The sequence below is a fragment of the Lepisosteus oculatus genome, chromosome 9 (assembly GCF_040954835.1).
Source record: "Lepisosteus oculatus isolate fLepOcu1 chromosome 9, fLepOcu1.hap2, whole genome shotgun sequence".
NCBI lineage: Eukaryota > Metazoa > Chordata > Actinopteri > Semionotiformes > Lepisosteidae > Lepisosteus > Lepisosteus oculatus.
The window spans coordinates 9,495,738-9,521,648 of NC_090704.1; the positions used below are offsets into that span (position 1 = coordinate 9,495,738).

The 25,911-nt window shown below is 34.7% G+C and overlaps 1 protein-coding gene across 1 annotated transcript in view; it reads left to right on the forward strand.

Moving 5' to 3' along the window:
* Positions 1-25,911, forward strand: part of LOC102688311 (dihydropyrimidine dehydrogenase [NADP(+)]) — a 201,412-nt gene that overhangs the window by 133,370 nt on the left and 42,131 nt on the right. Inside the window, exons 16-18 of the mRNA XM_006634975.3 lie at positions 3,730-3,813; positions 8,107-8,227; positions 9,126-9,245. Of these exons, the coding sequence (XP_006635038.2) occupies positions 3,730-3,813; positions 8,107-8,227; positions 9,126-9,245 (325 nt within the window). The remainder of the gene's footprint in view (positions 1-3,729; positions 3,814-8,106; positions 8,228-9,125; positions 9,246-25,911) is intronic.

The window sequence follows — 25,911 nt, forward strand, 5'->3', positions numbered from 1 at the left end:
TTCATAGGTGTTATTTTTTTTAATGCATTAATAAAGAAGACATGATTCAGCACATTGCTCATGCAATAGTTTGTGTGACATACAGTATACTGTAGAGGATTAAACTGATGCTTCAGAAATTGTAATTGACGAAAGGATCTTTGTTTGACTTTATTTTTTTGTATTGTTAGAAAGGGTTGTAGTTATGTTGCCTCTTGTAGAGAAAGGGCAGGAAAATATTACCGGAAAAGCATGCTGCAGAATATAACAGGGTAATGCAGAGGTATTTAAAGACATTTCAATAAATGCCTAAATCATGATGTTTATTCTCAATCTTTTACAAGGTTACAAGGTGATCTGCCCTTTTGTGCTGGGACTAATTATAAAGCATGGTGGTCATTTTGAATCAATAGAATTTTGTTGTAAACTATTCTACAGTAGCTCATAGCTTGTTAAAGTTAAATGAGAGAATGTTTAAAATATGTTCAGTTGTGAATGTTAAAAAGGAGAGATCAATTGATGACAATAATTTGCTGGAAAATAGAGGCATTTTGCTACTTTAGGAAGGTAATTTAAAAATGTACAGATCAATACTTTATGCTGATTCTTCCTTTTATACAGTACGTAGATGCATTTCTCTAAGAGTCAAGCTTTTCTGAATGAAGACATGAATTAAATTTTATTGCATTTTGGGGAAGCACAGTAACTTACACACGAATAGATATAACTCTTAAGAGCATTCTCAAGTGGGTCTAAAGGTTATGACACATTTGCTTCTTTTCATGATTGATTTTTCCTTAGTAGACGTGCATGCAGAAATTACAATTCAATGAAGCATTTCAGTCCACATTACCATATTCATGAAGGGAGTCTTGAATAATTACTAAATCCTAGTGATATGATACCTTTAAAATGTTGTGCATGCATTCAACATGTTTATTCCTTCATTCCTTCAACCAAGACTCCTTATTCATAAGGAAAAAAAAACATTTGTTAAAATGTGCACAAAAGAAATGAAAGTTGTCCATATGTGCTCGTAAGGTATTGCAAGTTGTTGAAAATGACCTTGCAACCTGTATTTGAAAAGACACAGCAGTTGCATTTATATTTATTTTCATTTTACTTCAGCTAAAAGGGAGAGCGGAGAAGACAGAAAGTAATCAACCTATTATTAATATAAATGAAAGCAGTCTATGTTAAAACATTCAGAAATGTAAAAGAAGGTTCTTTGTGCATGTTCATAATGTCTGTACCTACTGTAGGGACAGAATTTGAAGGTCTCAGATTAGGAGTAAATATAATTTTTCACAGTATTATTTTAGCCACATAGGCCAGATAACAGTGGTTGTTGGTGTGAGCGAATCTTTGTCATTAGCTAGTTGTTACCAGGGCTGAGTACACCAACAGGATCGAGCAGATATAAATGAGCAAGGTTTCCTCGTTTCCTGGGGCACTGATACCACCTAGAAAATGCTGCATTAATTAACTGTAGATATAAACCTGGGACTGTATAACAAAACAATATTGGTGATTCCAAAATTTAAAAACCTGAAATACGGTAATTAACAACAGAGATATTACCTTTGAAGTCAGATTTCAAGGAGTCATTGAAAAGACCACAGTAGAGTACAGTTCCTACTTCACTGCCATTAATTCATTCATTCCAAAGGGATACTTTTTTTTAATTAAATGGGTATCAAAACAATTCGAAGTGTTAAACACAAATAAATAATTTCAACACTTTGTTGAGAAAGATTTTAGGGGAGTAGTAAAACACTGTCAAAAGTAATGCCAGGCTTGATGTGTATTCATTTTGTAAGCCTCCAGCCCTTTTGTAGGATAAGTCAAGTGCTTTCTCAGTGTGCACTTCTTTTTTTTCAGCTACATATTTTTATGGACCATTTCCTCATGGAAAATCAATACACCATACAATGCATATATAAATATTAATGTAGTGCCAGGCCTGTATTCTTTCTATGTTTATGATCAACTTCATAAAGCACACATTTAAAATTCATATAATACAAGTATCACATCATCCATCATTTATCCAAGTGTATGTGCATATGTTTACATGTGTATGATATATGTTAACATTATATCTAAAATATATGTCTGCTTTGATGGGATTAGGAATATGGTGGTTTGTAACAGCAGCAGTGAGCTCTTACTCTGAGTTTACCCTTTTGCTCCAGGGGAAGAAAAAAAAACTTCCTTTTACATGCAAGAGCAGGAGCTGAAGCTATATCTGTGACTGCTGCAACACACTTTGCATCACAGCACAGGACTTGTTTTCCCTTTCTTCCTTTATTCGTAAACTAAGCTGACAATAATAACTATCTAACGGGTTTTGCCTTGCAAAGTATACCAAAGCTCTTATTGTGATCCATAATGATAGCACTCAGTTTTAGGTCTCTGCTTCTTTTGTGACATCGAAGGAAATATTCTTAACGTAAAGGGCTTAGTGGAGAGGGGTGAAATTAAACATTATTGATAATTAGCTTTGCGATCTTTCTGCATTGTGTCCATTTTGTACCTATATTCGCCTAATTGACCATGAAATCTTGTGCGGAATCCATGCTTGACATGAGCTCTACCACTCTTAAAGCTGACTATGATAAATGGCTTTATCATGCCACTTGCTCCTCTGCTCTTTGTAAGGCTAAAATGCTTATTATTCTTTTCCTCTCTAATGGCTGTCAGTTTGAGGAAAATCATAAATCTGTGGCTGGACTAACTCTGGCAGGTTTGTAGAGCTTTTGTAATTGTTTAAATCCCTCTTCTGATGCATTTTAAAGCCCTTTCGGAAATGTAATTGCCTGTCAAATGCTTTTCCAGCTCAAACACTTTAGACTCCTCACTCTATCATTATATATAGCATCTTTTTAAACACGGAGTCAATAAATTATTTCCCCCATTCGCTAATTTTAACTTCTTTTTTAGCCGTTATTCTTTGAGACTGATTATCAAATATTATACCGCTCACAAATAGAAACCCCTCTGCTTTTTAAACCATGTTGATATGTTGCTATTAGTTCTAGTAACAGCCTTTGAGAATTGTATTTTTTGTATTTGCTGAGTTTTAGAAGATGTAAATGTCTTAAAAGATACATTTTAGAAGATGTAAATGTCTCATTAATTTCATAATGATTTGCTGTGAATTTGTCAGTAGTTGCATCTGAAAATCCATACATTTTAAATACTGTAATCCAAATGGAATAATGTCTACCTTCAGCTTTGTGTATATTTTATTGTCATAATTTAGAAATTTCCAAATCTGAAATCTTTTTGTCCATACCTTTGAATACTTGTTTTTTTTTTATAAAAATGTCCAGTTTTACTGGGAAAAACAAAAATATCAAAGATATTTCGTCAACATCTGCTGTGGTCGCTAATGAAGCAGCTTTAAAATATTCTTAACACTGCATTGGAATAAATTTCTATCTAGAATTTAATAGACCCCAAATAAATCTTCCATAACCTTAATTCTGTTTTTTTTTCTTTTAATTTTGTTATGATGATTGGTGAAGACTTTGCTGAGAAAGTGCTTTCAGCCAGCAGTATTCTATGATGTGTTATTAAAAATACCTGTCTCGAAGTATCTTGAGAATATGAATGTCTACAGAATGGCTCAACTCCTGTGGTACACAAAACTAGCAAAAATAACCCACAGGCCAAACTTTGAGATAAATCCTGCTGCATTTTAACCAAAAAATAATTTTACAGTTTTGCATTTTCCATATTTAACAGGCTTCTGAAGCAGATGCCCTGGAGTTAAACTTATCTTGTCCACATGGTATGGGAGAGAGGGGCATGGGTCTGGCCTGTGGGCAGGTAAGACCTTAACTTAAATCTCTATCACGTCTCATCAGAAATACAGCACCATTGCGTTGATATGTTCCATACCTCACAGGCACAAATAAACTAGCCACACAGTTTCAGCTTTGTATTGTTAAATATTCTATGCTATAAAAAATAAAAGAGGGTTATGTGAGTACATTTATATCAATGTTAAAGACAAACAGAGAAGCTTACAAGCATGTTCATAAGCAAATATGAATTAACAGCTTTCTACTCCAGTGAAGCACTTATTTTTACTGTCTGAATAATTCACTTCATTCCATAGCTTTAACATCCCATTACAACAAAGTATTTAACAGGATTTAATAATCCATAAATAATCCTCTTTGCGGTTTGCAAACACTGTCTTACAAATCAAACATTTTGTGTTCTGAAAATTAAATGCCGCACTTGTGTGGCTTCTAAAAGAATCTGTTCTTGGACTCTTCCCCTGTTGTGTGTATGTACAGTAGGCAAAGTAAAAGGGGATGTTTGAAGTAGCATTTGGAAATTCATGTATTTGTGCAGTTTTGTGAAAAATCTAGTTAACAGTTTGTGAGATTAATTAGAAAGGGAATGTGTGTAAAAGCATTACTGAGATAAATTAATGCAAACTTTTTTTTTCTTAACTTCCAAAGTGACAAATTATCAAATAAAATCATTTAGGCAAAGTAGTGGTGTTGAATCACTGCAAATTATATTGCTGTTTAAACTGGAAAATACAATTGAATAACAAAATATTATCACTTTACTTACTGAATAAGTAATAGCATTGTCTTTTATGTTTTAACTGATGTACACAATACAGTATATAGTGTAAAGCCTAAAATGCATAAACTACAGCATGGTAATAACAACAGAATACTGTACCTCAGCTTTAGTGCAATTACTAAGGTGGTAGCTGAAGGAAGGTTAAAAAGGCATTCTTTCCGGAGAAAAAGAGCAGTTGATTGTGGTAAAACTTTACAAAGCTCACTTCAGTATACTGCCATAAATAAACCAAATACGGAGTAAAATTATGGTGGCTGTTAAGAGCAAAGACACAGTGCAGCGTAATAACGAGTCTTAAAGGCTTTATCTAGCTTGAGGTGGCAAAGAAAAGCATGATTTTCTCTCTTACTATTCTGACTATTTATTATAGTCCAGGGACTAAAAATTGTTTCCTTCTAAACAGGAGACAAAGCTATTTTCTTTCTGCAGTGCTCATAAATTACCAGTGTTATATCCTTTGCTTTAAATTTTCTCCTGTAAGACATAAACCTAATCAAAGCCTCATGCCTGCAGGCAGGTAACCTCTGTGTGAACTAAAGGGAAGCAATATCATTTAATCACACCATTTGCCACTTTTTCTCAACAGCAGCAGCAAACATTTTTGTTTTCATGGAAACAAGTGAAAAAATTATTTAATGGCTTGTAAATTCTCTCTATATATATATCACTTTAAAGGTATTCATTTAATTAAAATTGTCATTTTGTTATGGAAAATGAATTAATTTGTGTTCCAGAGATTAAACTAATTATTTCCTCAATCAATGTATTGGAAAACCTAAATATAACTATTCGTGTATAGGAGTTCAATCATATTGATTCCAGTAATGTGAATAAAGCAACACTCTCTAAAGTTAAAGTTTCTAATTTGATTTGATTTTTTTTAATTTTACAAATTGTGTTTTTCATGAATCATGCTCCCCAAACCACAGCTCTGACAGTCAAAACATTCTAATTAACCATTGCTAAAAGACATGGATTTGACTTGGGAATCTAATTTTCATTTTTTGTGTGTAATAAAAGGCATTTAACTTCAAGATTGTGTTTGTTTAGTTCTGCTAAAATGGATGAAATGATTGAACAATTACATTTTTTTATTAAAATTAAAATTAAACATTTTAAAATTATTTTTAAAGCAGATTATATGCATTATTTTTTTAACATGGAGTCTCAGGGATAACTAGACTTGGTAGTTACATGATTTTGTTTAATCTTTATCTTTGAAGTAAAAAGGAATTTCACTTTTGCGCACTCAAACCATTTTAATATTTAAAGTCAAATTCTGTCACCACTACAGCTGCTTGCCTTATATTTTGAAACATGTCTAACTTTGTGAACCAAAAAATTGAAATGATCTCATAATATTATTGTAAAGTATTTATTTTCAAATTTTAGCCTGTAGTTAGGCTTTTCCATCGTTATATCTCAGTGTTACTGCTTTACCTTGATGCTGTGATTTATGTTACTTACTGTTGTGCCATGAAAGGGCCAGTGTTGAGGATGTCTTGCAGACAGCTGGAAACCTTTCAACTCAGGTATCCCCCAGACTCCTTGTCTATATCTCGGCGGCCTTAACTTGTACTGCTGTCCAAGCAACTACTGCTGACTCCCAGGCTTCAGAGGCCTCTGTAACTGTCCAGGGTTCTGATCCTTTGAAAACTTAATAAGTCATGTCTCCACCAATGACAGTAGGCTTAAAATCTTAGCACTGTGATTCAACCCATTCCTTACATTTGTACATAAATTCCCATTGTGGATATCTTCTCATTGCACTGTTCTTTTTCTTTCTGTACTGTTCCATCAGAGAGCTTTAGCACCAGAGCCCTGAGACCACTATTAAATCTTTTGTGTCTGTGCTCAGAAAGGTTTTTTTTGTTGTGACCGTATTTTACTGGTGTTAGATGTATTCCATACATATACAGTATATGTATGCAGAGATTCAGAGCCCTGCCTGTGAACTTTTTTTTTAATTCACAAATGCTATATCACAAAGTCCACAATATGGAACCAAAGATGATTAGTCCGATAGTTATTTGGGAACAGAAGCATTTTATAGTGGTTAGTGCTCTATTCTAAACAGCAAGTCCTACAAGACCTGTCTTTGAGTTTTCTAAAAAAATATAATGATGGGTTCTCTCAGTTTGATCACTAACAAAAGAAAAGCATGAAGAGTTCATTTATAGTTGTCTTTGCCATTAAAGAAAAAAAAAAGCTAGCAAGCTGTTGTACTGTTTAAATTAAAACAGTTACTCTTTCTCAGGTCTTGTGAGGTTTGATATTTACCATCAAATATTTTTAATAAAGTGAATGCAAAAGCTGTGAGGGAGTTATAATATTGCATCTTCTGGCATATGAATGGGTGTTTAAAGATTACATTCAACACTTCAGTCTTGCTTAACTATGTTTAAATCTGGAATAAATCATGGCAAATTGCAAAGAGTAACATTTGCTGTAAGTGTGTGCATTATATCTCAGAAAATCCATAGAATTAATTTTATAGTCTCCAATGAAGTAACCTTTCTTGTCCTTCTCAATACTTTTAGAATATATTTGGCACTTCTCTTAAAAATATAATTTTCCACCATTGCAATGTATGTGGCTCCAGTACTGCGCAACTTTCAACTCTTATTTGTCAATAAATGTCTTTGAAAACTACCATCAAACCACTTTATCTTTAATGCACAAAGAAACACTGAAGTCTTTTTTTTTCAAAGCAGTTATTTTTACAAATCAATTTTAGTTTATGTTTTTAAAGTAGAGCGTTTAAATCAAGGTGACCTTTACCCTGTATTTCACTGTAACTGACCTCACAGCTCTGTTATGTGTATAGGCCTTGTAAATCTTACTTCTTTATCCATGGAGTGCCAGAACTATTGCTCAGGGGGATATATATATGCCAACAATTATTGGATATTTCAGGAAAGAAGCACATTTACCAAGAAAGACAACAGAAAAATGAGAGAGAGTGGTAGAGTGATGTGGTATTTTAAACGTATACTGCAGCAATGAGACATTGCACAATTTAGACCTACATGTAATTCTTAGAATACATTATGGGCATTAAAAGAAAACAGGACCGAAATAAAATCTGCTTTAAAACATTAACTGTACATGGAAAAGCGCACACCTTGGATTTTATAAATACAACATAACATTACAACATAACAGAGTTTTCTTGCAGTTTGTTTTTTGCTGAGATTCCTTGCAGTGTTGTTTGCTGAGATTCTAAATGATGCTACAAAACAGAGCCAGAAGTAGAAAACAATAACAAAAAAACATACAGTGTTAATATTAAATAGATTCAAAAACTCAAAGCAAACAAATAAACTGTGGAATTCTCCTGGTGATGTAGTTTGCAGTAATCTAATCTAATAGGTTCTGTAATAAGCTGAATAGAATGCCTTTTCAGCCCCATGCCGGGCTGACAGATTGGCAGCATTAAGTTCTGCTGCTTTGCTCAATGCACAGATTTATCAGATTAGTTTATCACTGAGTTTTGTAACTGACCCATTTGAACAGGATCCAGAGCTGGTGCGAAACATCTGTCGCTGGGTACGACAAGCTGTTAAGATCCCGTTCTTTGCCAAGCTGACCCCTAATGTCACCAATATTGTGGATATTGCAATGGCTGCTCATGAAGGTATGAGAGAACTTTGTCCTTATTGATCATGGAGTGGTGGGGTGGGAAGAGAAGTCCTCTAATGAAACTGCTCAACAGTCCATTAATTATTGTTAATACGACAGATTCATTTTATTTGAAAAATGTGGATTTAGGGTCAATTATTGTTTCACATTAATCCAAATATTGCCGTTTAAGTCGACCTGAATAAAAACTGTACAATGTACAGTAACATTGTACAAATACTGTACAATGTAACAGTACATTATTCCTTATTACATATTTATGATAATTTTAATATAAATGAGAATTAATTTACACTTGTGTGTATACATACAACAATCCAGTGGCCTTTATGTAACTACAGCATGTAACTATTTTATACTGTGCATAAGTGTGAGCAATTTGGAATGTTTTACTGATAATGAGATGAAATTTAGAAGAGACAGTAATAAAACCTAGCAATAGAAATACCAATATGCTCCCAAATTAGTCTTACTGGAAGTCAAATATGGACTTCCAGTGATTTTGTTTTAGCAAAGCGCACATCAACTGTTCTAAAAAACTACAAAGCAAATTGATTTAAGCATTTGTTTCTTTCAAAACCCAGTGGTAGCTACAGTACAGTCCCCTTTAATAAACCCATCGCCATCATGTGAGTAAATACAGTACAGTATGTATTTCCCCATCATTAAAAAAGCAGAAGCTTAAAACCCACATTTTTAATTAATAAAAAGAAACCAAGTATTACTGTTTTTTTTTAGATAATGATAAGGAAAAAGTAAGACTTTTGCAAGCTGTTGGTTTGCGGCTGTTCCTCATTAGTGTCGAAGAATCACTGGCCATTACATTTGGGAGGGTGTGTTTTGGGAGTTTGGCACCTCATTTCCCCGGCTAACCACTAATAACTGCCACGCAGGTGGTGCAGATGGCGTTACAGCAACCAACACCGTCTCGGGGCTGATGGGACTGCGAGCAGACGGCACACCCTGGCCTGCCGTTGGAGGAGGGAAACGGACCACATATGGCGGAGTGTCTGGTAGGTGTTACCCTCCTCACTGCACACTCTTCCCTCTGAGGCGGTATAACACACCAGGAGGTCCATGTAGCCGGCTGAGCTAGCATGTCTCCAGTAATGTTCAGGCTTTGCAATGCAGCACTGGTCAGTGCTTCTAATAGTAATGACAGATGGAGCAGATTGAGTGTGAAAGCACTAGTAATGCCCTCTTTTTCACATAGGTGAAAGAAAACATCACTGAAGCAGCAAGAAACAAATTCCTTTCTGTTGCTCCCGTACGTGCTTTACAGCCCTGTTTTTCCTTTTTTTAAAAAAAATTTGTCCCAGATTCTTAAAATACAAGTGAACATGAACGGTTATGCAACGGGTCATTTGAAAAACAAACAAGCCTTTAATTTATTTGAATGTTACTGTAAGGTTGAAATAAATTGTGCTTTCAGTAACGTAAGCAAGTTCTGAACTTTTTTATGCTGATTGTATAAAACTACTAATTAGTCTCTTTTTTGTGTAGAAGCCCTCTAGATTAATAAAAAAAATAACGTTTTACTACAACTTCTTATTTCAGTTAGTGTCACACCTCATAAAGCACTGTTTCTGACTATCCAGTTTAGCATAGTCTTTCAACTGATAAAATGGTCTGCTTTTACTGCTGTTTTCTCTGTTTGCAATATAAAGATCAACAATAGAAGAAGTGATGAAATTGTATTATTAATGATAGCTTTTTCTTAGGAAAATTGGTATTCTGATTTCTTTATGATAAGGCATTTACACTATGAACTTTTATGAAATTCTAAATGTATTATCTGTATTATGAAAAATCTAAGGTTTTTAGGCCTTTAGCATGGTGGTTTAAAAATAAGGCTGTAACCAAAAGAAATTTATCACCATGGATGACAGACTTCTTCTGTCAAAGCTGTATTTATCAGTAAGATATTATCTGAGCAAGAGTTGGTTTATTTTTCTTTGCTAACTACCAACTCTGGGTTCTGAATTCCAAACAATAAAATCTGTTAGGGAAAACAGGAAATGTTTGCCGTTGATGAAAACGATAATTTTTCCTAAAATTAATCTTGATATACTCATCATACAGATGTCTGTTGCTGCATATTACTGTTAGGAATAGAAAGTTTGATTTTACTCCAGAGGCGTAAATTTGTTTTCAGTTCATAAATTATTAACAGCAAGAGATTTCTTCACTTAAAATGAGATAGAAACCCCAAAGTATATGGGCTAGTGCTGATAAAACAAATTGAAACACATTTTGCCCGAGATCTTTAATGCTTGTTTCATGAAAGGTACTGTAGATTTTCATTAGGAAATGCATAAAAAATGTGTCCCAAGTGCTGCACACTGATGTCTCATTGGTTTGCCTCTAGCAAAAAGACAGCATTGTTTGTTTACTATATTGACCATTTTTCTTCCAGTGCTATCATGTTAGAAACAGCTGGTTAAGATATTGTCATTTATTCAAGAAAGGTTTATTATCCTTAATTTTGCAAATTATGTGGGTTTTTTCTGTAGGCCATTGACTTTCTTTTTCTCCTTGGATTTCAAATACATCGATAACATTGCTCCAGAAGAGATTTGCATTATTAACAAGAGGAAACATGTCAAGAAAAAGTCGGCTTTTCTACAGACCTGAGTTGACCATTGTGACAATTTTTATTCTGAAAGCTTATGAGAGCTCTATGGCAACGGTCGTGCATAACTGCAGAGAAAGAGTAAATGCCACTTATGACATTACCCTTCACTTTCTGCATTTTGGCTGGGATTATTTAATACTATGTATATATGAATATATAGTATATTAAAGCACCAGAGATATCATCTCAGCACGGTAGACTGCTGCTGCATTCTCGCTGTCAACTTGTTTAGTTTTTTCTCAGCTGCTGTATTGATGGCTGGGGGAGAAACGGGGTCAGGAAGGTACTGTGCATTAAAAATTAATATAGAAACTATTGCAGCAGTATTTTATGTAAGCAAAACTACTCAATGTCATATTTTTCACATTTAAGTTGCAGCTGCTGTGTTTCTTGACATCCCCCAGAGTCAGCCGGCTATGTGGCTATGACGATGCTGGAACCAGAGCCAGCAATTGATCACTGGGCTGCTAAAGGGACAGCAGTCTGCAATTTGGTTTACAGCTACAGGGCTGAGGGTACTTTCATTTGCTGTTTTCAACATTCACATCCCTAAGATATAAAACAGCTGTATTATCAAAGTAACTTTCAATGGAATGGGAATTTTAAAGAATGTGGTGTTCAAGTAACTGTTAGAAGGATTTGCCACAAAACAAACAAAGTCTTTTTCGGATTTAATTTGTTTTATATTCAGTTTTATTTTTGTTTTGGTGTGATTATAAGGCAGTGTTGCTGTTTTTGTTATTTTATGAGGGAGGAACTTCCTTAAGGCAATTTGATTATAGAGGAAAGACTGAGATCCTTCTTTATCAACCTGAAGCCTCCATATTCCATTCATTTGTAAACCAGAATGTATACCTTGTATTGAATATTTAATAGAAGAGGGTTCTGAGTGTGCTCATCTAGTAAAGCTACTTGATTAGGTGCAGGTTGAGCTCAGTATTCTCGGGTGAGCTTTTCTTGTGTCACTAGCAAACTATGACTGGGATGTCCCAAGCAGTGGTTCACAATTGACGGAGCATAATCTGGGCATTGGTTGGCTAGGACCCTCATTATATTGGGTGAAAAATTGACTGTCTGTAAGCTTGCATCGATATTGGTATAAAACATGGCTCCTGCTTCTTGTGTCTTATAAGGCACAGTGCAGCCTGTAGCATGTCAAAAGATGAATGACTCTGACAGGTGGGAGTGTCAGTGGAGCCTGTCTGCAGGTCTTTATTCTCCCTATGCAGCACAGGAGCTATAGCCATAAGCCAAATGTTAATTAGAAATTCCAGATGGGATGGACATAAATAAATAACCACAGATTATGAATTTTAAAAAAATGATGATGTTCTATGCATTTCATACCACTTTTTCAATATGTGGTTAATCTCAATACACAAGCTATAACTGACTATATATATATGTGTGTGTGATATACAGTATGATTAGCTTTTATCATTCATGTATAATAAGTAGGGGGTTTTAATCAATCATGCCTGTGGTCATTGATTGATTAAAAGAGTTATTGATTAATTTACCCGTGCTCTGTAGCAAAAATGCATTGTGTGAAAAACAAATCTACATGGGTAACAGAGATCAGTTTGGAAGGACAGCTGTAAATGTATCACAGAGAAATATCCTAAATTTTAGCATTGGAAGGAGATGAAGGAAAAAGTCTACAACCTGAAAGATTTAGCTTTTCTTAGCTTTTTCACAAGTTTATCCCATTCTGTCAAATGGTTAACATACTCAAATATATTTACCTCCTAAAAGATGCTTTGATTGGGTTACTTTGTTCTAGTCTCATTATTATATGTATCATATGAATGTTTTTCCTTCCCACTTTCTTCTAATTCTGTGCCTTCACATAACTATTAGAGACAGGGGATGAAAGAGAACAATTACATTCTTAATTATCAGAAGCAGTGCCAAATGTGTTTAACAACAGAATTGCATGCTACAAGTTTCCTTCTTTCTGTTTTTTGGAAAGGGGTGCGTAAATAGAAAGTGACACACACTTGGTAAACATTAGACATTTGCACTGTATTTAACAAAAACTAACAAGCTTACAATTGCATATCCTAGTAAATTGGTGTGATTAACTGGTTAAGTGTGTCACCCATATGGTTTGATTAATCCATTTAATGTAAACGCAATGATTAAAACCCTTAAACAATACAGTAGTAATCTCTATGCTAATTTGTTTTTTACCAAGAAATATACTGTACAATGACAATGTTTGTTCAATTAAAGCTGAATGGTGAAAGTAAGTTTTAGATTATACTGTACATGGAATGTAGCATGAGGACACTGCATTTACTTTGGCATTTTTATTAAGAAGAAGACAGTGCTGAGCTACAGCGTAGTGAAAGATGTAAAAGCTTACTTTATCTGGAATCTGTGGTTATGGCTGGAAATCCTGACTTATTTCAGAGGTGTATTTATAGCTGGGTTCAGCAAATTTTCATTCCACTAACAACATATGGTTCAGATAAACAAGTATTGTAAAACCAACATTCTCAAGTCTGCTTTGCTTCCCTTACCTGGCTATCTTTACTTCTCAAAAGGAGCTTCTTTATTCTTTTCTACTGTATCTGACAGTGGCTGCTGTTATCACAGCTGATCACCATCACCATCATGTGCAGAGAAGATCAGAACACAGATAAAGGCTATCTGACAGACATCCTGGCTCTCACCTGCCTTATACAAATCTCTACCACTCTTATTTACAGCACAGCAACAAAGACAACATACAATAATGCCAAGTGCTTGTTTTGAAGTCCAGTCCAGTCCAAAGAATGACATTTAGGAAGAAAGGCTTTTTATGACATGTGTAATTTTTCACCTGAATCTTACATGCTGTCCTCAAAGCAGTTCTGCTCCCAGTGCATTACTAAAGCTGGAACAGCAATATTTGTCTTCGATCTATATTCAGTAAATGTCGCCTGCTAAATATTATTGTACTGGCAAATGGAAGGGAAGGCTAATCAACCCAAAGTGGGCATTCTTTTAGAGTTATTGTGTCACTGAAAATAAAGGCTTTGTTTCTGTTTTAACTGCTTGTGCTGTTATCTATTGCCAGTGGTGATGGTTGGTACTGTATGTTAATTGAATGGATAAATGATGATTTTATTCTAAAGATTGACTCTGCATTTATTACCTGGTAGTTGTTGGTGTAAACTTGTTTTTTTAAGAATAGCATTTACTATAACTTTAAGAGCTGTGTTGCAAATTATTATGTTGAATTATTAAGTTTGTCATTTAAGTTAAGAACGTCTTTCTTGACTAGTCATATTCTTTCAAGATTTCATTTCTTGTACCATTGTACACTAAATTGGCTAGCATGGCTACAGTTGTTTTTTTGCATATAATCAGGAACGGCATGCACACTATCTGGCCACAAAGTGCTATAAACTCCACAAGGTGCTGAAGGGGTCTTAAGGATCTCAAAGAAATTGAACCCCTTCTTACATTACTAGTTCAAACAATCCCATTGCTGTTAAGAAGAAGGCAGAGAAATGACAAATGATGAATGCATCACTTAAGTTCTTTCCTAAAATGCTCAATTGAATTGAGATTAGGGAATTTTGGTTGCCAAGAGAGATCAATCTCATAGTGTCTGTCATGCTCAAAAGTGGTCACATACACTTTGGTTTTGGCTTTTTACACTTTAAAACTGAAATCTAAAATTCAAAGATCGCTATAAGTTTTCTATATGTATCACGAAAAAAGGTTTGAAAAAGCAATAAGTGATGTGAAAAGGGTTCACTGTTATACAGCCCTTAAGAGCAGACACAAGAGATATATGGGCAGAGAGTTAAAAGACAGATTTAAAACTTGAATTTAAAGTAAAGCCATGAAAATGTTCAAACTTGAGAGACTAAAAGGTTCAATGATCATGAGATAACATAAACAAAATGGTTTAATATGAATGGCATCAAAATATATTCATTAAAACTAGACTTCAGTTAATGAGAAAATATGATTAGGAGTCCTTGCAGTAAATACAAAGCCATAAGGTAAAGGTGTTTAGAGAGGCTATGGACTTGCACAGTAGGTAATGCAGATAGGTGCAGGTCTTTTGATCAAGATTAATTAATATTGCTAATAATAGTTCATGTAATACATTCTTTATTCACAGTTGTCTATCATATTGAAAAATTAAACTGACATGACAGGAAATCATATTCCAGCTACACAGTCTGCATAAAAATATTTTATATTTGTATTATTTTTATTCATTGGAGTAGACAAGGACAGCCAAGACAGTTTTAGCAGTTTTGCAGTAAATTGCCTACAGAAACTACAGACAGTAGAAAATACTGGTATTTAATGGTTTAAAAGAAGGCAATCATTCAGAAAGGTATGGCATGATCTGTTGATAATGATAGAAAACCCTGCTTGTACAGCCCAGCTGAATTCATTTTCATGTTAAAGGGTAACTGTGAAAGCCTTCTGTTTAAATCCCATTATCCTTACTTGCATAAACTAATGAATAGATATGTTATTCAACATGTAAAGGAAGAAAAGTAGGAGAGAGTTTAGGAGCTGAAACATTATAAACAATGTGTAATCTCCTGAGAAAATGTTCATCCTTTACTAGCAATGTCATCTACTTGTAGGTCATAATAACCTGCGGAGCATCCTGAAAGCTGAATGTTTCTCAAATTTGCATTTTTATTCACTAAACAGAAACATTCATTCCCCCAGTAATAAAATACTATGGTGTGAAGATATATTTCTTGATTCTTAGATGCAAGCTTGTGGCTGTTTAATTTAGTGCTACACGTTTCAGTAATCCTTGTAACAGTTCACCATGTTAGACTACCATGGTACAGTAAGTCAGATTAATTAAAAAGCTTGCAGAGAACTGAGTTCTCAGTACTGTCAAGATTTCAATTTTATGTTAAATATTTTCTAAAGGCCAGACCCTTAAATCTCAGGGGCTGTACCAAGCAGTGAGCTGTGAATTTAACCATAGGCTAACTGCTAATGATAAGGACGCAGTCCAAGATGAGGCGCCTGTAATACAGTCATTGGATTAGGCTATCAATCACTCCAGTCTCCAGGGAGAGGGAGGGGAGACGAAACAGTGAAAAGGGAAATTAGGAAAAGAGAGCATGACTAGAATGTAATTTTTTCACTAGCTTTCTCTGCTAGTCGGGGCTGAATTCCCCTGGTTTTTCTCTTGAAATTCACAGCAAAGCAAGTGCAGCCTTCAGGTTGTGGAAACAGAACTGATCTATTCAACACAGTAGTCTTGTCTACTGTTGCCTATGGTGTCAAAAAAAGTATGTTAAGCAATTATATGACCCCGACAAAAGAAGACAATAGAATCTTGATATGGATGCACTGAACGTTTTAAAAGACATAGAGGTATTTCTGCTGTTTTCTTTTAAGGAAAGAAACCTTTATCTTGCGCTTGAGAACCAGAAAAATACAAAAAGCACAGCGACCGAAATAATATACAGTACCTTTAACACAAATATATCTTTAATACAGCCTGCAAGGTATACATTATCTTGCATACCATTTTGCTGTATTTAAAATAGTTTATTGAACTGCATTGCTTTTACCTACTGTAAATGCTGAAAATGTCCACTGACGTCAACACATCTTTTAATCAAATGTGTAAAAATATATGTGTGAAAAATCATCAACGTTTACATGTTATCTATATATAATGTATATGATGTCAAAATATACAAATACAACATATTTCTAAGGCAAAAGTTTTAAATCAATCTGAAATTGTTTCTATTTGCACTGGGTAAATACTAAAATTACATAAACACATTTCATTCAGGTTAGAATACAGCTAACAGTACTAAAAATATATATAATAAGAGCTTGTTGGAGTGTTTGTTGTTTTATTTTTTTTACGAAAACCTTGAGCTCCTTTATACTACATGACAAAATGAGACAACTCAAAAAAGGCAGCCGTAGTATGAAATGTTTCATTTTTATCTTGCTTTGTATCTGCACCCTCTATTCAATTTTGTGCTTTATGTTTCCGCAAAGACAAAATACACTTCAAGCTGAAAAGAAAGACTGTTTCTTTAATCTCATCTACAGAATAATAATCACAGGCGTTTGTTAAAGCCTGTGGTTAGGGCCGTTTGGGTAAGGATTCATGGCATGCTCCCTAGGAGCTAAATATTGACAAGCATGCTCTGGCAAGCGAGATCAAGCTTGCTAAATTAACACAGTCCAAGTTCCTGCATTGGTGTTGTAACCTAGAGAAGAGACCTTTATCTCAACATGTTAAATTAAACCCCTTATGTGATCTGTCCTTTAAAGAGTGTTCTGAAAAATATAATGGACAGTTGCAGCAATTAGAGATCCCAGAAACAGCTGGGCTTCAAAAAAATTAAAGATTAAATTTGGGGAGATTCGTTATTTGTCTTTTCCCACAGATTTCTACTTAACCTGCAGGCATAAAAGACTACATATAAACTTGCTCTAAAAAAAAAAACATATAATGACTTGGTGTGTTGAAGTTTTAATTTTCACTCTATAATCTTTGCAGGAAAAAAAAAGATGTTTCTATTTATTGTCCCACGTTCATTTATTGAATTAGTTAAGTAGGTTCTTTGAAGAGTATTTAATTTATGGCAGAGAAAAGCAAAGGGATGTTGAAAACAGCTGCATTATAATTTAATTAACAAGTTATTGGGTAAAGAAATTAGAACAATTAATCAGCCAATGCAAGTAAAACAGTGATAATTGAACTGCAAAGGCGTTAATTAAGTCACACAAAAGCAGGAAGTTCCCTACAACAATGGGTAGGTTTTTTAGGAAAGAAAGGATAACATCACTCTTCTTAAATTGTTGAAATGGTCATTTTTTTATTTAATCATTGTTTAATGATGCGTTTGATTTTTTTTTATTTTTGGATAAAATGCTACATTCTTTATATGCACTTTAAACATAATTCAGGACTTGCTGAATTAACGGAATCACCTTTTTGTGTCTTTTTTCATGTTTCAGCCGTTTGCTTCTTTGAGATAACAGAAGGTACCTTGGGACTTTATGCATGTGATTTGCACTTTGTCCACTGTTTTCTTTTATTTCTTTAAAATTCTTTGAGAAGCAACTTTGTCTTTTCCAGAGGTTATGATCGGATGAAAAATTATTTCATCTTTAAAGTCACTCATTAAGTTTCAAATGCAACCACATGAACTATGATATATGAATGTGTGGGCATACAGTAGCAGTGGAATCCTGCTCAGGTCTGCACAGTGTCATATTAAAGCAATATAGATGATATTAGTAGAAAAATGACACACACGGTAGTGCAATATCATGTCATGAGTGGCTGTCCAGACTTTTAGGATTTAAACAGTTCTAAGAGATAATCACTGTGCATCCCCTTATGCAGACAAAGGTTAGGTTTCAGTCACAACTTTGACTTGCTTGTCAATTCAGATTTAAAAATCCTCTTTATGTTGAAAGTTTGATTTAATCCCTGTGCCATATATGTGTTTACCTGTTAAAAACTGTGAGGAATAAAGGTATTCAAAAAAGTTACTTCCATAGGTCAGGTTTTAAAAATCATGTCATGACAAAAGGCATGTCTTAAAACAAACAGGTTCTGCAAGAAGGTATCCTAAAGATGACATCCTATTTTTATAGTTCAATCCTATCCCCAGAACTATAACACCAGTAATAATGGTAATTGTTTGCCACCCCTAGCCCTTTATCTTGACTTTCAATTTATTTTTGTATTTATTCTCTTTTAATTCTGCTTCCTTATTAAAAGTACAGTCCCCTAGTATTGATCTATAAAACACTCTGAAGGCTAAATTCCAAGTGTTTTGATAACTTTTTTTGTTCCTGAATGTATAAGTTAATGCTTGGATTTGGGTTTTTTGTACTCTCTAAAAAAACACTTAAATGACAAGCAGATACTGTACAGTCTTAAATTGTTCATATTTCTTTCTTTGCCACTCGTTCATTGTCTACAGACCTAGATGGGCTAAAGCTATAATCAGTCTTAATAGTACTCTGGATTTCAAAGTCACCCTGCTTCTTTAGAATGAAGACAAAAAGAATTCCTTTCTGGCTGCATTCTTTCCAGTCCTATGTATATGTATATTGAAAGCTGGTGGCCTTTTCAGCCACTGAATCCCAAACACAGATATCAAACACTGAATTATGCATCTTCAACCTAAGATAATAACCACTGATATCCACATTGAGCTGCTTTGTCCTGTGAATCAGAAAGGCCATGCACTGAAGAGGTTTCTATTATGCTGCTGAAATCTAACTTAGTCTCGCTTTCTTCATTTTCATTTTCTCAATGAATTAATAACAGATTTTTTGTTTGCTTTATCTCATTAAAAAAAAAACACTGAAAACACTTCTCCTTATCTATATATGGGGAGCTCTGGTACAAGGAGCCCTGTTTTGCAAGCAAAGCTTGAGATTTCATGTAGGTAAATAATGTCCTTTGAAATAAGGACTTGGTTCCAGTGTGTGTTTTTAAGGAAGTGCTTAACTGCAGAATTCTATTAAAACACTGCTTTATCAGGTAATTGTTTAAACATAATGCCATCGTACTGTCAATGTGAAAGGTGAACTGATGGCATTTGCAAATGTCAGAATTATCTTAACACTTTTATTACACTATATTAAAAAGAGCTAGGTCCTGGGCATTTCATGACAATTATTTTCACAGAAATTGGTTATTTAAATAAATTGCTAATTATCTTCGTCTGTCAGTCCTGAAATTCTGCTAATGAGTGTTAGGCTAAATGTGGCTTATTGTGGCCACCTATGGGCTGGATTGATGAAAAACATTCACCAAATGGTTTATTAATTTGCAGCTCGAACAAAGAGGGAGATTTGATATAAGACGAATTGGGTCAGCAGTTACATTTCATAAAATGAATGTATTTCTGTTCATTGTTTTTTAAATTACTTTTTTTGTGAATTTAAAGGATATACTTTAAACGCAGCTGTCTATACAATACAAACAGAGCTTTTATACAAATATTCTCTTCCTTGCTGGGTAAGGTGCCATTTGGTTTATTAAAAACAAAACACAGGTTGCTTATTTTCTACATTGCCAGTCTTTATAGCCTTTGTCTTAATTTTATTTCAATTAAAATGTATTAGCTGCACTCAGGTGTCGCAGGCAGGGAATGTATGAATGTGTTTTTATTGTTATGTATTTTGTTTTTAGTATACATATTTGTTCCAAATGCATTGAAACATGAAATTGTTTAAATTGGTTAGATTTTAATCTTTATTCTAGTTGCAATTTAAAATATGAACAAAGATACTAATATGTTATTCCTTAGGCCTTGCAAAATATTGTTTTAACATAATTATCTTGTTGCTTCTTATCCATTTGCTTCTCTTTGTGAAGTCATCCTTTCATAAAATAATCTAGTTGGAAACTGGGTCTCCATGCCCTGCTTGAGTTAACCACATATTGCTGTGCATCAAAGTATCAGTTATTATCTGGTAGGGTTTTTGCAGTGCTTGGTTATTACAGTTGTGAAGTGCTATTGCCTGCTGTATTGTTTAAGACACAAGGACACAGTTCCCATCTACTGGTGTACAATCCCAAAGGTCCAATGGCTTTGGTGGTATTGCAAATGAACATAAGAATATAAAAAAGGTCAAAACCAAGTGGAGGCCATTCAGAGAATGTAGTCCGTTTGGTTGCCAGTAGTGAATTGATCTGAGGATCACAACCTGCTGTTTCTGGAAAAATTCCAAGAAATGTATCCATTTCAACGACGTCTTGTTCCATACTCTACCAATTGTTTGTGTAGGTAAAGCTCCAGTTCTCCATTATAAACACCCCTCCATGCAACCCAAGTGCAAGTCCTTTCATTCTTGTTTCACTGCTGATTCTGAACAAAGTGCTTACGGTTTACTTAGTCAGTGTCTTTTACACTAGGATTGTGAATATTGAATCAGGTCCCCACAAATTCTTCCCTGTTCCAGACTAAAAATGTTTAGTGTTTACCTAATATAAGGTAAAATCCAGTCAACATATTAAAAAATAATTCCTTCAAGCCAATATGAAATACTGTAGATCTGTTTGCAGTTCTCAGGGTTGATTCCAGGGCAGCTGCTGTACATACAGTATCCTGTATATACTGTATATTGAATGCGTCAACCAATATTGTACACCGTATTCTAAGTAAGGTGTTTTTCATGTTCTTCTCTTTGGTTTACCAATGAGTTTTGCTCCACAAAGGCACTAGGCATTCTCTTGAAGCATTGAATGGGAGCTACTAGACTTTCAGCTCACTTTCATATTTGGTAGTAACATCAGTTCTACAGAGTTGCACTTTGTATAGCTTGTACATTTCCTTGATTCTAATATCATTCCCAATACCTTGCCTCTGTAATTAATAAGCTGATCTACGTTCATTGTAACTTCTAATTTTGAACATCTAACTGAACACTACAATATATTCTACAAGTGTTGTTGATGAGGGAAGTCTGTCTGTTGGATGTTACTGAACACATTCTCAAAATGAGGCCTGCCATTTCCTCCATATATACTTATATATTAATTTGTTAAAGCCTGTTAGTAATAATAATATTTGTAATCTTCATTCTGGGGTGGTTTCCACATTTTACTAACCTTGCAGGCTTAACACATACTTTTCGGTACTACTGAGATACTAAAATGATATTGTTTCCCCTTTCAATCATCTTACAGCATCAATACATTCAAGTATCAAGGCCAATGAGCCCGTTTGGCACTTTGGCAGTGTGCCTTTATTCAGATGGTTTGAAACAGACCATACTATGAAAAAGCACGATCTGAATAATAAGGTAGGCAATCATATGCATTAGTTTCAATGATGTCTTTTGTACTGCCTTTGATGTAGCCTTTGACTCCTACAGTAGAATCAAACCTGTGTCCCATTGAATCCAGGAGCCACAGCTGAAACCAAGAAACTCCTCCAATTTCAATGATGATAAGCATCTGGAGCTATTAAAATTTTATAATAGCTTGTTATAACATGCTCGTGGGGAGTACATGAAGATTTATTAGTTACTTCAAAACTGCAGAAATTACCATGGTGATGTGACATATTATAGATATAGTGATATAGGCAGTATCTCAGTATTGTATACTACAGGAGACATAACTTTAGAAGAAAAATTCTGTTATGTATGTCTTTGTCAAAAAAAGTTATTTGGTTAAGAAGTTAAGCACATGCCATATATTCACCATACCAAAGTCAGACATATGGTTTTTCTCAATGCTATAGTTGCTGGAGACTGGACTTTCGTCTCTTTTGACTTTGATCTGTCAGGTATATGATTCATGACAGGATTCAGATCTGCACCCAAAATCATATCAATCTCAGTGAGTTCCTACTGGGATTTGGCCAGGAGATTAAAAAATGTGGTTCAAACATTAGAAGGGCGTAAACTGAAACAAAATCAGTATTACAATAGATCGATATCAGTTCTACAAAATGTTTAATCTTGGTGTTACAACCGCAAAAGGATGAAGTAAAGCATCTCTAAGATAATAATAGGAAAACATTAACTGTAGTTGAAGAAAGGGAAATGGTTGATGAAGTGATTTTCATAGAGGTATTTACAAGGAAAGAAATTGACAACATGAGTCAGGCTGAGGAAAGACAAGCTTCTACAATAACAAATATTAGCAATTAAGAGGTAGAAGTGTTACAGGTACTAGAAACCAATCTCCAATGTTTGAGAGTTGTCTAGCAGTTGTACATAAGGAATAGAGAAACACAAGACATTTGTGGTTAACAAATCTCTGGTTACAACAGGGGTTTTGCAATAATAGGGTAATAGCCATTGACTGGAAAATTTGTAATGTAAGATTCATCCATTAAAATGATGACAAAACCAAACAAGTAATTACTTATAAGTCTTTATTTCTGTTATATATAAGGTTACAGTATGTTCAGTTCAGTTTATTTGTCATATGCATAAGTGCAGTGAAATGCTTATTTGCATGTATGCTCCAGTACAAAGTCATTAAAGGGATCACTAAAAACATACACACAGAACAGGAGCAACAAGTTAAATAGCATACAACTATAAAAAAAAGTCAGACAAGCAGTGTGAGAAAAAAAACATCAGTGTGAGCCAGTGGTAGGGGTAGAGTTACGTAATCTGACAGCTTGTGGGAAGAAACTGAATCTGGAAGATCGTGCCTTTATGCTCCTATAACGCTTACCATACGAAGGGGGGAGAAAAATGAGAAACCAGGATGATTGGTATCCCTAGAAATACTTCCAGCCTTCCTGAGATGGCGAGTTGTTAAAATGTCCACAGTATAGGGGAGATGTATTCCAGTGATGGACTGGGCTGAGCTGATCACCCCCAGTGACGCCTTCCGGTCAGACAACGATCTGCTGCCAAGCCACACTATGGAAACTATTATTGGAACCAAACTAGAGGATCATTTAATATGGAAAAAGCATTCTGGGGGATTGTTAACATGGATTTAGAAAAGAGATATCTGGCTTAATTAACTCTTCAGAGTCCTTGTTAGAACAAGAAATTAAATGTCCAAGGGCCAAGGGCACAACATTTCAAATGTACTGAATTTGGTAACAAGGATGTCATTGTATACCGTGATCATGTAACTGGCATGATCTGAGTCAAATCCGGTCACATTTATTAAAGTCTTCTTCAAATGCCATTCAGCATTCCATAATGCCCCGTGTCACTGAGGAGTAATTCACAGAGAGCGGATAAACTCTGTCTGATAGAATAACTGTCATTTCTCTCGTACTTGTTTGTCCTGGACATCTATTGTACAAATTTGTCAGTAAGTCAAACATTTTGATCAGAGCTTTAAGTTTGTTTTTGTGTGTTGAAAAATACTGTTTTGTCACTTAATTTGCTGTGAAACAGCCACTCCATTTATTCCATTTGTAAAAAATATGCTTGGTATGGTCAACTATTTCCAGGGGAATATTAGTGCACATGAATGCCTCTGTCAAATTGTAATTACAGCATGAAACATTTTCATTCTATTAAATGTTTGCAGATGGCAGTTTTCAATAAGTATTCAGTTGTGCCATAACAGATGATTTACAAGCCACAATGTTCACGGTAGTTCGACAGTATTTTCTCACAACTATTTCAATGTTTTCCACTTGTGGATTTACGATCAGAGGTACACTCGCTTGTTTTTTGTGTATGTGATAAAGTATTTATTTCTAACCCAGTTAGTGCTGTAAAATCCTCATTACATGTTCCGTTCTAACAACCAGAATCTTATGCTTTCAGGCAAATGCAGCTCCTACAGTTATGAGTGTTAGTACCTTTATAATGCATTGATATACAAATTAGAAAGGCTCTTTTAAAATTACACTGGAAAAAGGGGTGAAGTTAAAGTAAACAGAAGTAACACTTCATTAAAACCCTAGGGGGGTAATTTAGAGTAGCTAATCAAGTGTTTGATGCTTGTCTTTTGAAGAAATTCCTTCTGGTGGAAAAAATATTACTACTCAGCACATGAGAATTGAGAGGACAAGCAAGCATCATACAGGCAAGAACTCCAGTCCAGACCTGAACCCCAAACCCTAAAACTGTGAGACAGCAGTGCTAAACACAAAGCCTTTGTGCCACCCACTTCACCCCTGCAATATGGTAATAATGTTTTCTAAAGAGCTGCACTGCTGTTTAAGTCCTAGAATTCTACAATTAAGAGCATCAACAATTTACTGACACTAGTGTTTTGTACAGATATAATAACTTTATCTTTATGCCAATCAGGGCCTCCTAATAACCCCCATCTGTAATCTGGATTCATCACTCTGTTCTCCTCCCCACTGATAGCTGATGTGTGATGAGCATACTGAATGGACTTAGTTGCCGTTGCATCATCTTGGTGGATGCTACACAGTAGTGGTGGTGGAGGGGAGTCCCCATTTCCTGTAAAGTTCTTTGAGTGGAGTGTCCATAAAAGTTGTAAGGACTTTTTAGTTATTATCTGTTATTAATAGTTTGGGTTGGATGAGAAGAAACCAATATGAAATGTTGTGGTAGCTCATCTATGACAATTCCTAATGAAATCTAGTTAACTCATTGCCAGGTGTTGCCCATGAGTGCCGTAATTAGTTTCTTTACACATCCAAGTAAACATTTTTATACTACCTGCTGTAGCAAACAGATTAATCAGGATTAACTTTTATCTTCAAGCAGTATAGTTAAAAGTTCAGTTGAAGATCACCATATAATTGTATTTCTGTAAAAAAAAAAAACACTGCATGGACAGAACAGAACAATGCACAGTGTCTTGTCCTTAACTTTCTAATTTATCATCATTCGACTCAGTAAAACATTTCAAACTGAAATAAAAAACATAACACCATTGGATCCATACGCTTTGTAAGCTTAAATATATAATTTGAGATTTCTGGTGGTTAGCATGCATAGCAATAGAGCGGTAATAAAGGAGATACAGGTATCTACTGTCAGAAGGGACCATTTATTTACTTGAAGTTGACTGGTTGATAATATCATTTTCATAGTAATAAGAGGACTATAAACATGTCTAATTAAACTGTCATCTCTTACTCTACTCTGTGCCCGTATGTAGTCTTAGAAAAAGTTTTAATATCACTTAGATATAAGACAGCATATTATGAATATAAAAAGTCTGTGCAATACCTGTATGGCACTGCTGGATTTTTGTGAAATGGCTTGCCCTTTAGATTTTGTCAATGTGAGGTGTATAAGTAGCTTATGGGTTTCTTATAGTCAGAGGCCAGCAATGTATTTTCTACTTCATGATCCTCAAGCAAGGTTTATAACCAGAGTGCAAAAAATGTTAAAAGCCACAGACGTGGTGAGTGCAGTTATTAGCTCTGATTTCCATCTGCTTGCCCTTTCCTGTCAGCATTATCCAGAATACATGTTTAGCTCACCACCCCTGTGGGGCAACAGTTATATATCACCATTCACTAGTGTCTGATACACCATCTATATGAAATAGATTAAGTAAGAGGATGTTCTCATTTTGAATTTGCCTTCCAAATGCTATTCTTATTTATGCTGCTACATTTGGAAATTAATGAGATATTACAATAGCG